This window comes from Hemiscyllium ocellatum, chromosome 6 (assembly GCF_020745735.1).
Source record: "Hemiscyllium ocellatum isolate sHemOce1 chromosome 6, sHemOce1.pat.X.cur, whole genome shotgun sequence".
NCBI lineage: Eukaryota > Metazoa > Chordata > Chondrichthyes > Orectolobiformes > Hemiscylliidae > Hemiscyllium > Hemiscyllium ocellatum.
The window spans coordinates 2872454-2888016 of record NC_083406.1 but is presented as its reverse complement, the minus strand read 5'-3'; the positions used below and the strand labels follow the sequence as shown (position 1 = coordinate 2888016).

Sequence of the window (15563 nt, the reverse complement as noted above, 5' to 3'; positions counted from 1 at the left end):
TCTTACTGTTGATTTTACTCTGCCACTGGTGAAGTATCTGTTGTTTGCTGTGGGTACCAGATATGAAATCAAATAAGGTATTCGTATTCATGCACTATATGATCTCATAATCTATCTTGCTTCAGACCTGGGGAATAAATGTATATTTTTCATAAACACTACAATAAAAGCAGAAACATTAAAGTGCTCTGAAAACAGATCATATTTCTTTCTGAGTAATTTCATTCAAATAAAGTTTACCTTGTTGAATTTTATATATGTTAGATATGTTATCTCTCTCTCTTTCACATGCACAGTCATCCCTAATCTATAGATATAACCTATAGTATTTTAGCAATTGTTTTCACTGAGCACTATAATGTCATAAAAAGCACTGTTAAAAAGTCAGATTAAATATTTTGATTTTCAATGTAAAAATAATGTTTAACTCAATGATACATAATTAGCCAAAGTATACTGTAGCATGATTTACAATCATGATTTGTATTAGATTAACATCACCCAGAATTAAGATCAATTAATTTCAGTGTATTTTTCCAGCACATAATTTAAGTAATAATCTGGCAATAATTCTCCTTAATAGTGCAGCTTGAAACTTTAGAACAAATTAAAGTGTTCAGCACTCACTAGTGTAAAGGTTTGAAGTTTTGTTTGCTCTCTAGTGAGTGGATATCAAAACAGTTAAAGATCTCCAGATCCAAAGTTTCTTTTGTGTACACAAGTGTTCAGTTCAAATCAGGTAGTTGATTTGCAGGAAGCCAAAATCTCTTCAAAAAACTTCTGTATTTTACCAAAACTGTAAAAGGTTTGTTGTATCCTGGTATCAAGTACGTCTGAGTGAAAATCAAAGTCTGTCAAGTCAAACCAAGTTCAGTTCCATATTTGTGGGATAGTATCAAGACAAATGGATGAGAGGGAACATATGAAATAGTCACTCTTGAATGTGTATTTTCACACCTTAAATGGTCTCTATTAGGTTGAGGAAACCCAAGAAAGAATAGGTCAGAAAATTTAGGACTGATAAGAAAAAGGCATGAATCTCAAGCTGAAAAACAAATCCACAGCTTGTGTTGAAATGAACTCAACTAAACTCTGATATGTACCAATGTTATGCTGCTGAGGAGAGGACATCAGTGATTAGATTCTAGAGAAAAGCAAATGCCGAAAATATAAACAATTTATTTATAAGGTAAGGACCATAATAATTAATACAGAATAAAAATTTAAAGCAAAACCATGTCTTTCAATATTTGAGTCACCATATCTTTGTCACCGTGTTGTAAGGAATTTCTCTTCCTTTCTCCAATCCCCAATTTCCCTTTTCAGTTTTAAAAATTGCTCACTCATGCTCAGAGTCATAACCAATCCGCTACCCCTTTCCGAAATCAAAGAGAGAGTTTGCCTTTGTATAGTGTCATGATTTCCAGACAGCCCAGAGCACTTTACAGCAAATTCATTCCTTCTGATGTATAATCAATCTTGTGAGGCAATGCAGCAGGCATTTGCAAGCAGCAAGGTTCTGCAGCAGCAAGTCAATTGATTTAGTGACGTTGAAAGGTAAACATTGACCAAGGCACTATATCAGGGTTCCTGTGCTATTCAACTGATTGAATAGGTTCTTTCACAGCTGAGAAAGCAAACTTGACTTTGTGTTAAGGTCACAGATAAGAGCACAGTCTAATTCTCTCTCAGAAGTGTGCTGTATTTTAAAAAGAATTCATAGGATGATGGCATCGCCAGCTAGGCTAGCATTTATTGCCCATCTCTAATTGTCTAGAGGACAGTTAATTACATTCACATGTAGGCCAGACCAGGTAAAGATGGCAGATTCCTTCTCTAAAAGACATTAGTGAACCAGATGAGTTTTTCAAACAATCAACACTGGATTCATGGTCACCATTAGACTCTTAATTCCAGATTTCTATCACATTCAATTTCCACTATCTACCATGGCATGATTAAAGCCTGGGTCTCCAGAATATTACCTAGGTCTCTGGGTTAAAAGTTCAGTGATAATACCACTGGGCTATTACCTTTCTCTCAAATGATAGCTGTGTTTATCTACTCCAATCCTGGAGTGAGGTTTGAACCTTGACTTTCAGACATGGAGGTGAGAGTGGTATCAGTGAGCCAAGCCTGACACTGGATATTGTGTTCTTCTGTAACAGCCAACAACAACTGGATTTGTATTGTATTTTTGGGGGGGGAGGAAATGAGTGCATCATTGATTTCTTGTAGTTTTAAAATAGATAATTTGTTAACTAATGAGCATTCACAAAAATATTATGATTTTTCATAATTGATATATTCTTATTTAAGAATGTCCAAGTTAAATTCTTGAATAAAGAAATGTGTTATTTTTCCAATCCAGTACTCTACGTAATATCACACAATTCGTAACAATTTTATTGTATTTATTAATTTTATAGGCATTGGTTTCGCAGACTGCAATCAGTGTTTGTTATTCCACCTTGGTTTTTGCAAGATAAAAATGCTGTCATGTGTAACAAACGTTAGTATTCAAAATTAGGGAGGGGAATATCACAGTATTTACAACTTATACACTAATTTTGGAGTTTTTGAATAAAACGTTTGCATCAAAATTACGTTTTTCAAGATCTATAAATTGATTTGTAGTTGTGTTATTTTGATGTTGTGGCTATCAAAAAGCTGTTCTGGCCTACATATCCTTTTAATGTGTCCTTTACAATGAATTATGTCCATTTGTATTGTTATTTGTGTTAATGATACTCCTTTCCCATCAGCTTTACTTCTTCACCAGGAGAAAATACATTTACAGTAAATATTTATTCCCCTGGCGAGCAATTTACTAGGATTTGGACACATGTGTTGGACCGGAAAGATGGATCGTTTCTTGTCAGATACCGAATGTATTCAAGCTACAGAGGTTTGGTAATTGAGGTTAAATGCCAAGATGAACATGTTGCTCAGTCACCATATGTTTTAAAAGGTATTTGTGGTTTCTCTATATAATTAACATGAAACACCGCAGTGATGTAATACATCGGAATATAAATATACTGGGCCAAATTTTGCTGGAGAAGAAGAATTGCAATATTTACTGTTTGACTTCATTTTTTCTTTATCCTTTCTTGGGATGTGGGCATTGCTGTGAAGACCAGCTTTTGTTGCCCACTGTTTGCCTACAACTCCATTGTATCTTTGCCTGAAACCCCTGTTCCATGCATGTTACTCACTTCCTCCTCTCCCTAAATACAATATCACACTGTTAAAATATTAATGGGAAAGTTAGTTATTGAGTGTAGGAGCTTTCCCAACAAGAGTGGGTGAGAATCTGCCATATTATTTGTCTTAAACGTTACATTAAGGAGCTTCTGGATGTAGGCTTGCTCCCTGAGCTGGAAGGTTAATTTCCAGACGTTTTGTCACCATACTAGGTAACATCTTCAGTGAGCCTCCGAACGAAGCACTGGTGATATAGCCCGCTTTCTATTAAATGTTGGGTTTCCTTGGGTTAGTGACGTTCCAGACGAAATGTCTAGGAATGAACCTCCCAGCTCAGTGAGCAAGCCTACATCCAGAACCTCAACCTGAGCTACAAATCTTCTCAAAACTCATTAAGACGTTTGTTAACTTGAAAGGGTAATATCTTAGACCTATGCACCTGTCACGTAAGTGACAGAATTGCTATTGTAGGTTGTTGCTGGTGCAGTATTTTAGCACGGACTTTACATGCAGCAGGAAGACATTAAGGGCACTTTTTATAATGCTTTCTATTTTAATAAGTTAGCATCATTATGATGCTCTAATATGCTATAAATGAAATGTTTCCCAGGCGGTGTAAAATGTTGCCTGTCAGTTGATCTTATTGCTGTAAATGTTTCCATACTCTGAGCTCTAACAAGTTTTCATTGATTTGAGTTTATGTTTAAATTCAATAACATTAAAACTTTATATTCATTAGTCATTTGTACATAAGCAAGAGCTTACTGATGCAATTATTATTTTGGTGATTTTTGATTTTCTGTAAAAATCTTAGTTGTGAGATTAATGATAACAGTGAGTGCAATTTCCCTTTACAGGCCACGTTTACCATGAATCATGTGACTGTCCACAAGAAGATGGAGCCACGTGGTACAAGGACATGCACTGTCCACAGTCTTTTTCACAGATACAGCGAGATTTGGCCCATTTTCCTTTCGTAGATCCAGACAGAATTTCTACAGAAATTGAGAAAAGATTTGGCCAAAGGCAAAGTCTGTGCCATTACACAATAAAAGACAACAAGGTATTTCCGTTGAAGTTTTGTCTACAGATTTAACAGAATGCTAAATATATACTTATGGAAAGAGATTCAGAAAGATGATCCAGATTTCATTCAAAACAATATTCTTACAATGCATTAATATGGTGTATTGACTGGAAATCTGCATACCCTGAATATGTTGACTGTCACATGAGTTTCTAATTAGTTTCAGTGCGAAATTATTTTATGCAAAACATTGTACCATACATTTACTGAAGTTGTGTTTTTTTTAAATTTGTGAACTTTTACAGAGAGAAATCTGTTTCTTTTCCTGAAAAGCGTATCTATGTTTGCGTGTGTTTTGGGTTGTTGAGAGGGATAAACACTTATTGGATAAACACTTACTTGATGTAATTAAGTTGTTTGCTTGGCCATCTTGGTAACTGTTAAAAAGTATTTCTGTTTCATTTTAACCCAAGGAGTCATGGGACTAGAGTGAAACTAGGCCACAGCCTCCAGTGTCGGTCATAATGTCTGTCGTCTTTTGGGGCATTCACCAATAGTTCCTGTTCACTACAATTCTGTGTCTTGTCTACTGATAGCCTTTGTGCTCCCACAATCCCTTTTTTGATCTGTTTGCTACCTTCTCTTGCACTTTGCCATTCTTTCTATCTAATTGGATCCCTGTCTCTATCTGTTTATTTATTCTTCCTTTCTCCTTCACTATTTTATTTTTCCGGTGTTTTTAGATTTTGTCTCCATTTCTGTCCTTTTCAAAAATTACCCATTCACTTTTGTCTCCTTGTCCCTTTTTGTTATTTAAGAATTCAAAATCAAATCATGCAATATTGATTTGTGTTTGTCTCTCTCTCTTTCCACTATGTCTTTAAGTACTGTCAAATCTCTATCTTCCGACCTCTCAAATGACATTTTTTAATCATTGAAGTTTTTAAACGTCACAAATCTCTCAGAAAGAAAACAGTCTACACAGTGTATTATAACACATGCATCACTCATGGTATAAGCCAGATTGTGTTTACTGATTAAAATAAACTCAAACAAATCAACAGTGTAAGTGTGAAGAAACATCACCTGTACAGTATACTGTTCAAAACACCAGCATCATGTCATCAAACATCATAAACTGATAAGTTCACCCCCCACCCCCACCCATTTCATGGAAATACAACAACACCTTGCACTAGGATGGGATAAAATGGGGGCCAATTCACACAGAGACTTTGGGGAGTTGCTTTGAGACTAATTTGACGAGTCATGTTTTGTGGGAACTTTTTAAAGGAAAACCAAACAGCTTAGAAAAACTGTTCCAAAAAGTGAGATCAAGTTCTCTCAAATACCTACCACCAATGATGAAGCAAAGGAAAATGTTGTAACCATGAAGACAGAGCACTAAGGGTCTAATTGTGATGACAATTAGATTACTTGCAGTGTGGAAACAGGCCCTTCGGCCCAACAAGTCCACACCGACCCTCCGAAGCGCAACCCACCCATACCCCTACATATACCCCTTAACTAACATTACGGGCAATTTAGCATGGCCAATTCACCTGACCCGCACATCTTTGGACTGTGGGAGGAAACCGGAGCACCCAGAGGAAACCCACGCAGACACGGGGAGAACGTGCAAACTCCACACAGTCAGTCACCTGAGGTGGGAATTGAACCCGGGTCTCTGGCACTGTGAGGCAGCAGTGCTAGCCACTGTGCCACCGTGCCGCCCATTGTAATTAGTTGATTGTTCCATATATTTTAAACTTTCTATTATGCATAAAATTTAATGATTATTTGATTTAATAAGTAAATTAATTGTATTTTTAACATTCTTTTAGGTTTATGTAAAAACATCTGGAGAACATGTTGGTTTTCGAATATTCATGGATTCCATTTTGCTGTCTCTGACCCGAAAAGTAAGAATTCTTGCTTGTGTTTAAGCAGCTTTTCCCAATATGAACAGGGGCCCCTCAATCCTGTTTTACTGTTTAATGACGTTATAGCTGAGCTAACATTAACCAATCTTTGCACATATTCCATGATGCAGTCAGTTCTGCTAGAATACGGTAGTGCAATACCATGTTATAAGAAAATAGTGTTTTTGCAGCACCAATTAAACTAATGGGGCTGCAAAAACACTATTTTCTTATAACGTGGTATTCCATTAAGAACTCTTTGTAACTTTATGCTTCCATGTACAGTGCTTACAGTGCCACCTACTTTGTTATTGGCAAACTTGTAAACTGGGCTTTCCAAATTTACTCATAAATGTAGTGAATAGTTTAATAAATACAACAAATAGTTTATTTATTAGATTATTCACTATATTTATTAAAATTTGTTGTATTTATTAAACTATTCGCTATATTTATTAAACTGTTCACTATTTGGTGAACAGTTTAATAAATACAGTGAATGGTTTAATAAATAGTGAATAGTTTAATAGATATAGTGAATAGTTTAATACAATGAATAATTTAATAAATACAGTGAATAGCTTAATAAGTATATCAAATTGTCTAATAAATACAGTGAATAGTTTAATAAATACAGCAGAAAGTTTAATAAATATAGTGAATAGTTTAATAAATATAGTGAATGGTTTAATAAATAGTGAATAGTTTAATAAATATAGTGAATAGTTTAATACAATGAGTAATTTAATAAATACAGTGAATAGCTTAATAAGTATATCAAATTGTCTAATAAATAGATTATTCACTATATTTATTAAAATTTGTTGTATTTATTAAACTATTCGCTATATTTATTAAACTGTTCACTATTTGGTGAACAGTTTAATAAATACAGCAGAAAGTTTAATAAATATAGGAATAGTTTAACAAATACAGGGAATAGTTTAATAAATATAGCGAATCGTTAAATAAATATTGGAATAGTTTAACAAATACAGGGAATAGTTCGACAAAGACAGTGAATAGTTTAATAAATATAGTGAATAGCTTATTAAATACAGTGAATAGTTTAATAAATCAGCGAATAGTTTAATGAATAGCTTAAGTCCCCAGGATCTTTTAAAATTGTCACAATTTGACGTTTGGTTTGGCTATAATGAAATCTCAGTAAAGAACTGCCAACAGAACGTTAACAAAAATGAATTGCCAATAAAGCATTGATTCAGTGTGTTCATATTAATATATTTTACTTTCAGGTAAAAATGCAAGATGTAGAGTTCTTTGTAAACCTCGGAGACTGGCCTTTAGAAAAGAGAAAAACTACTGAGAAGCTTCACCCTATTTTTTCCTGGTGTGGGTCAGATAACACAAGAGATATTGTCATGCCTACATATGACATTACTGATTCGGTTCTGGAAACTATGGGACGGTAAGATGTTACTTACAATTGCAGTGCTTAAAATTAACTTTAATTGACAATATGTAAGTAATTAAGCAAAAAACAAGAAGGACTTATATACGGTGGCTCAGTGGTTAGCACTGCTGCCTCACAGCACCAGCGTCCCAGGTTCGATTCCATCCTCGGGTGACTGTCTGTGTGGAGTTTGCACGTTCTCCCTGTGCCTGTGTGGGTTTCCTCCGGTTTCCTCCCACAGTCCAAAAATGTGCAGGTCAGGTGAATTGGCCATGCTAAATTGTCCATAGTATTAGGTACATCAGTCAGAGGTAAATGGGTCTGGGGGTTACTCTTCGGAGGGTTGGTGTGGACTGGTTGGGCCGAAGGGCCTGTTTCCATACTGTAGGGAATCTAATCTAATCAAATTAATGGCAGAGCCTTGGGTAGTGTTGTAGAGCAGACGGATCTCAGGATTCAGGAACACGATTCTTTAAAACTTGCATCACATCTTGACAGGCTGGTTGAAAAGGTGTTTAGCATGCTTGACTTCATTGCTCTGACCTTTGCTACAGAAGTTGGGTCATCATGTTGAAGTTTCACAGGACATTGGCTGGATATCAAGCTGGAGAGGGTTCAGAAGAGATTTACCAGGGTGTTGCCAGGTATTGAGGTTTGAGTTATAAAGAAAGGCTACATGGGCTGGAATTTTCACTGGAGCATCGGAGGTGGAGAGGGACCTTATAAACATTTGTAAAATTATGAAGGGTATAGATACAGTTAATAGTAGTTGTCTTTTTCCCAGACTTGATGGGGGTGGGGAGGGGGGGCATTTCAAGACCTGGGGGCACATTTTTAAGGTGAGAGGAGAGAGATTTAATAAAGATGTGAGAGGCAACTCTTTTACACAGAGGGTAGTTCACACGTGGAATGAACTTCCTGAGGAAGTAGTGGACGTGGGTCCAATTACAATGTTTAAAAGACATTTGCATAAGTACATGAATTGGAAAGGTTTGGAGGGATGTGGGCCAGGAGCAGGTTGGTGGGACTAGTTTAGTTTGGGATTATGTGTGGACTGGTTGGAACCAAGGGGTCTCTTCCTGTGCTCCATGACTCTATAGTCAGTGTGCGAAGGCAAATTATGTATTTCAATTTTGCCTTAACCCTTCATTGCCCACTTAACCTGAGTGCCAATAAGCAAACATGACGACTCAAGATGGCAGTAGAAATACACATGATTTTGGCTAGCTTTCCAGAAACATAAAACTTTCAGACAGTATTTGTTCTGTTGGGATATAACATCTTAGCTGGCTGATGCAAACCTAAATAGAAACATCTGTAGGATCAATTCAGCTGGTTTAATTACAGGCAATGCCCATGTTTCAGGAACGATCCAATAATGTTGCCCAATCATCCTAAATATTCTAAAAAAGAGAGGTCTCCGTACCTATTATGATTTCTGCTTCCAAAGAGCAATCTTTTGTTCCAATTGAACAATGATTTATTGCAAGGAATGTCAATGTGGTTTTCCAATAAATCTCTTTATATTTATTTGTGTGTGGAATGAACTTCCTGAGGAGTTAAAGATGCTCAAAACCTCAGCAGTTAATCATCAGACATGTCATTTTTATGCTAACAGTTAGGACTGGTCCAGCTGGTTGAAATGGTGAATCTGGATTTAGGACAACAGCCATCCCGAAGCCAGAATGCATCTGTGCATGTGCAGCCAATGTCATTACGCTGCATGCATAATAATGTCACTGTCTCTCCATGTGTCAATGGCTCTGCCAAGGCCAAGTTTCTGCACATCCGCTGGAGCCTGGGCCAAAGAATCTGGGAGAAAGGCCAAGACTAAATGCAAGGGCAAGGATTGCACAAGGAGCACCAGCCAATGAGCAGAGCAATTGGGCACTTCCTCATGATGGGTGAGAGAAATGGCAGCTGAACTTGGGATCTGGGGGAGGTGGAGGGAGTCTGAGAGCATCAAGAACTTTGTCTAAGGCAGCCACTCAGCAGCTGGCACTTCTCTGAATGCCTAAAGACTGGCTAAATAAACCCTCCTTCCTATTGGCAAATAGCTCTGCTCAACGCTGGCTAGTGATGTTGCACAGCTTGCTGGCCTTTCTGTGTCTGCACACTCCTTGCAATACCTCGAGGTGGTGTTCTTATCACACGCTTAACTCTAACCCATTATTATATTTCAGCATCAATGTTATAAAAAGTCAGTGCCCTATTTCACTTTGCTCTATGTTGTGTTTAGCTCAAATCAATCTGATGTAGGTAAATATTTAGACAAATTTAATGACATCAAGAAGTTATACTGCTGCAGTAATTTAGGTCATAGAAAGTAAATAAGTTCCAGTTGATGTTTATATTTCTGATTTACGACATACTGCTGAACCAGCCTTTAACTCCAGATAATTGGCACAGTGTCAATTCTTTTCATGTCATTAAATCTAGGCAGCATGCAGCTTTTTTATGTAGCATCTAATTGCAGTGTGCATTTAACTGTTGAATAAACAAGGTTGGTCATTTTTACATGGAACATGTTAAATATCACAATAGGCTTTCAATATTTTATACAACTGCAGTATTTTGTAATATTTGAAGTTGTCAAGTTAATCATGAGGTCTTCAAGTCATTTTCTTTTTGTTTTTAGCACCGTTATAACTGATTTATTCTTGAAGTTCTTGTCAACCAATCCATCCTAGTCTTTCCCATATGTGGATAGTCCGATGAGGGAGGGGGCCATACTGGGCCTGGGATTGGGGGATGAGCCCGGCCAGGTGATCACAGTTCCAGTGGAGCAGCATTTTGGGAATGGTGACCATAATTCCAAAGCATTTTGGATTCTTTTATGGATAAGGGCAAAGTGGATCTCAGGTGAAGGTGTTGAATTGGAGGAAGGCAAACTACCCAATGAGACCCGAAATGGAGAATCTGGATTGGGAGTGGCTGTTTGAGGGTGAAACCAAATCTGACATGTGCAAGTCTTTTCAGGACCAGTTGATTAGAGTGCAGAACAGGCATGTTGCTGTGAAAATGAAGGACAGGAACGGCAGGATTTGGGAACCTCTGATGACAGGGGATGTTATCAGTTTAGTCAAAGGGACACAAAGACCTTGAAGAATATAGACAAATTGGAAGGAGCTCAGACAGAGAATCAGGAGGCCTGAAAGGAGCAACGAAGTGTCCTTGGCCAGAAGGGTTAAGGAGAATCCCAGGGCATTTTGTACATGTACTAGGAGCAAGAGGGTAGCTAGGGAAAGTGTAGGCCACTCGAAAACAAAGGAGGAGGTCATGTGTGGAGCTAGAGGAAATCAGTCAGGACCTTAATGAGTACTTTATATCGGAATTCACCAAAAAGAGGGACATGAGGGATGTTGAGATTAAGGGGAGGTGTGAATATTCTTGGATAGGTCAACATAATGAAGGAGGAAGTGTTGGGTGTCCTGAAATACATTATGGCAGACATTTTCCCAGGACCGGCCGGGCTCTATCCCAGGATACTGTGGGAGGCAAGGGAAGAAATAATTGGGGCTGTAAGAAATATGAAGTTGTGGATTCATTTGCTGGGCCAGTGTGTTTTTCTGCAAATGCTTTGTTGCCTCGCGAGGTGACATCATGAGTGCATCTTTGGTAATGTGTTGGTGTTCATGTCTTGTCCAGTATTTCGGTGCCTCTGTTTGTTGGTACTTCCTGTTCTGTATCTGAGTGGTGTGTATGCGGGATCCAGTTCAATGTGTTTATCGACTGAGTTCCGGTTGGAGTGCCAGACTTCAAGGAATTCTCTGGCGTGTCTCTGTTTTGCCTCTGCTAGGGTGGTTACATTATCCCAGTCCCTTTGTTGGCCGTGTGGCTGGAAATGAGAGAGTGCTGTTCGTGTCTGGCAGTGCTGAGCTGATGTTTCTGCACTCGTATGGTCAGTTTGCTTCCTGTTTATCCTCTGCAGTGTTTCTCACAGTCTTTGCAGGGTATTTTGTAGATGATGTTGCTCCTGTTGGATGCAGGTGTTAGGTCTTTAAGCTTTGTGGGGAGCTGACGGAAGGTGTTTACTGGTTTGTGAGCCACTAAAATTCCCAGGGGGCTGAGTAATTGGGTAGTTATCTCTGATATGTCTTTGATGTGCGATATGGTCACTACTGTGTCTGGTTGTGTAGTGTTTTCTTCTTTGGGTTTGTCCCATATGTACCAGAGGATAGTACTCTTGGGGTACCAGTTTCATTTAAATCATTTGACTAGGTGTTTCTGTTCTGCCTTCTGGCATTCTGGGTTGTCAGTTTAAATGCAGCTTTGTTGTGGGTGCTGGGTGGTTGCTGTTATAGTTCAGTACCTGGTTAGTATGGGTGTTTTTCCTGTGCACGCTGGTCTGGGGTTTACCAGTAGGTGTATGTTCCTCTAATACGTCCAGGTTGGGGAGTCTACTGTTGTTTTTCTCTTCTTTAGTGAACTTTGTTCTGGTGTGGACGTTATTGATGTGGTGGAGGGTTTCTTCCAGTTGTGTACATTTAATGATGACAAAGGTGTCATCCACATCCCGGATCCAGAGTTTGGGTTGGATGGTGGGGAGGGCTGTCTGTTCTAGGTGTTGCGTTACTGGTTCTTCTATCAGTGCTGATATCAACGACTCCACTGATGTGTCATTGATTTGTCTGTACACTGGTCCATTGAATGTAAAGTGAGTTTTGAGGCATGAGTCGAGTAGTTTTGATATGTTGTTCTTGTTGATGCTGCTGGTGTCATTGGGTGTCCTAGTAACCACTTTGTCCAATAATATGGCGATGGTATCCTTGGCTAGGTCGATGTACATAGATGTGAAGAGCAATGTTACATCAAATGAAATCATTATTTCATCCTCTTTTGGTGTTGTTGATGATGTTCAGGAACTCTTTGGAGGAGGGAATGGAGTGGTTGGAGAATTCTATGAGGTGTTTGAGTCTTGTTTGCAGTTTCTTGGTTAGCCTGTAAGTAGGTGTCCCTGGGAATACTGTAATAGCTCTGAGAGTGGGGGTGGGAGGGTCTCCTGCTTTGTGAACCTTGGGTAGTCCGGAGAATCGGGGTTGCACCTATCGGGTTACGTTTTTTGCAGATCTGTTTTGCTGATGTTTCCTGCACGCACTGTCAGTAGGGATGCTGGAAACAGCCATATTAGCAATGTTTAAGGTAAATCTTGATAGACATATGAATGTGAAGAACAGTGTTGGAAACTGTGCATAGGCAGGAAGGAGAGCACCTAAACAAAGATTCTGAATCGCTGAAGGGCCTGGTCTTGTGCTGTATTGTATTGTCTTGAAATGACACCATTTAACTCTTTGTTATTAAACGTCTCACAAAGTCTGTGAGATGCAACTTACTTTGTTGAATTTCTGTACACTCATGGATATTGTCATCTGAGTGTGATTGCCACTCGTCAGATAATCCAATTGCATTCTACACTGTGTGTAACAATATCCTGAAAAACAAACAAAGCAGATTGTTAGACTTTGTAAGATTACATGCAGGTTCAATGACTCAATGATCTACTGTGAAACTAGTAGTACTTAAATTTCACAATATCCTTCAAATGATGAAAGTGTTTGTTTGCAGTTTATACATAATACATTTAATTTTATTACTGAAATTTATAGGTCTTTGACATTGGAAGAATAGACAAACTAAGTGTCCTCAGCATGATTTGCATGAAAAGTAATAACAGCTGAATCATCCAACTTCTCGTAAAGTTAGTTATACATGGCACATGCGTACAATACTTTCAGATTTCAATATTAATCATTATATACTCTGATTAAGCAACTTCACGCATTTCAAAAGTAAGCATCATCTGATTTATAGTTGCTGTTCGGTAATTTAGTTTAATCTCCATATGCTTCGCCAGCCCAGTTGCCAGGAAGTTTTATACTATTTATAGGCAAACTTGGTTCTGGTGCTAGTGCTGATTGGTGCTTCAGTATGTCACTCAGAACTCAATTAGGTTTTGATTTAATACAGGGTAGAAAATGAGGTCTGCAGATGCTGGAGATCAGAGCTGAAAATGTGTTGCTGGTTAAAGCACAGCAGGTCAGGCAGCATCCAAGGAATAGGAAATACAAGCAGGTTAATGCTGCACCTTGTTACCACCTCATTATCCATTTGCAGAAAGAAAATGGTTCTATGTTATAAACAGAAGTAAAATGCTACAACTGCGGGGATTCTAAAATAAAATGCCTTAACAAGCACCACATCAGTAAGCCAACATTTATGAGGAAGAAGCAGAGTGAATGTCTTAGGTTGTTGACCTTTCATCAGATTCGGAAAGCGTGCATGTTAGCAGGGAATGTCGGGAGAGAGTAAAATCCAAGGCATGAGGATACAGCAAGGCAAAAGGGGGCAGTGTGGAACTGGTAATGAAATGAAACATGGAAATGAATGTTCGGATTAATTGAAGTGTGGTGCCATGCGTTGTTCTGGGAACAAAACAAATAATGGTCATGACTCCTGGATCCCCTTCCCCCACAAGGATCCAAGGTTTTGTGAAATCAGGAAGACCCTGACATTGGAGGAAAAGCTTGAAAGTTGACATGTTTTGAAAATTAATTATTCAATATTGGTTACCATGGCAAATGTCAAATGTTTGCACTCGATTTTTCTTTTAGCTCTTTATTGTTTTTCACTGTCATAAGGAGAAAGTGAGGACTGCAGATGCTGGAGATCAGAGCTGAAAATGTGTTGCTGGAAAAGCGCAGCAGGTCAGGCAGCATCCAAGGAGCAGGAAATTCGACGTTTCGGGCATAAGCTGCTCCTTGGATGCTGCCTGACTTGCTGCGCTTTTCCAGCAACACATTTTCACTGTCATAAGTTGCTCCTCCATCCTGTACATTCTGAATCTGTCCAGGATTCCGATAACTGGTCGCATGATGCACGGGTAGCCCTTGGCCTTTGTGCTGGTTACTGGTTATGTAAATTTTATTTATGAATAATTAGCAAGATAAATGCAACCCATTTGAGACATATACTTTGAAACAATAATAGATTACCTTTCAGAGGAGTGTCATCAGGCTTTATAGATATTTAACTTATCCCCACTCCATGATGTATGAAATAGCAAAGGTGGAACATTCTTTTTTTCATGAATAGAAACCCAAGCCATACATTATTTAAGACTGTAAAGCCATAGGAAATAGGAACAGGAGGAGGCCATTCAGCCCCTTCAGCCTGCTCCACCATTCAATAGGATCATGGCTGATCCAACATCCCTTACGCCCACTTTCCTGTCCTTTCTCCATCATCTTTGACTCCCCGACTGATCAACAATCCATCTCTTTCAGCCTTAAATATACTCAAGAACTCTGTCCCCACAGCTCATGGTGGTAAGGAACATGATGAGGGAGTATTGCTTCTCTCAGGGTTGTGTGTAGAACCCTGTGTAAAACTGTAGAAGGGTCACCCAACTCAAAATGTGAACTCTGCTTTCTGTCTCTACAGATGCTGCCAGACCTGCTGAGTTTCTCCAGTAATTTCTGTTCTTGAACTGTAAGTGGATGTCTGTTCCACAGTTGAAGTTGGAAGCTTTAGTTATGACCTTTGCTCTTTGAATGCTTTTGTAACACCCCTCAGAGGAATGTGCTGTTTCTCAGGTCCTGGCTGAAACATTGGGGGAGGGAGGGGCATATGGACACCTGAGGTGTCGGGAGTATGGCTGACACTTGGACAGTGGAATGGAATGGAGTGAGTGTAGGGAGGTAACATTGAGGCTCGAATGCTGGGTTGGAGAACTGGAAAATCTTCGTGCAGTCCATTGCAATTCACAAAACGCACTGCAAACCTGACCCCTATCAGAAAAGGCAGGAAATCCTCATACTGTCTCACATGGGCTGAATGTGTATTTTACAAGTCAGAAGACCATAGGATAAGGATGCAGAATTCGGCCATTCACCCCATTGCCATTCGATCACAGCTGGGATTTTTCTCAATCCCATTCTCCTGATTCCATCCCCATACCAATCAGAAACCCATCTATCTCTGTCTGAAAGATATT

At 38.7% G+C, this 15563-nt stretch overlaps 1 protein-coding gene across 2 annotated transcripts in view; it reads left to right on the top strand.

Moving 5' to 3' along the window:
- The window catches only part of poglut2 (protein O-glucosyltransferase 2), a 42049-nt gene that overhangs the window by 842 nt on the left and 25644 nt on the right, over nucleotides 1–15563 (top strand). Inside the window, exons 2-5 of one of the 2 annotated variants that reach the window (XM_060825786.1) lie at nucleotides 2766–2971; nucleotides 4065–4270; nucleotides 6079–6156; nucleotides 7413–7585. In XM_060825786.1, coding sequence (XP_060681769.1) covers nucleotides 2766–2971; nucleotides 4065–4270; nucleotides 6079–6156; nucleotides 7413–7585 — 663 coding nt within the window. The remainder of the gene's footprint in view (nucleotides 1–2765; nucleotides 2972–4064; nucleotides 4271–6078; nucleotides 6157–7412; nucleotides 7586–15563) is intronic. The other variant, XM_060825788.1, reaches the window with a different exon arrangement.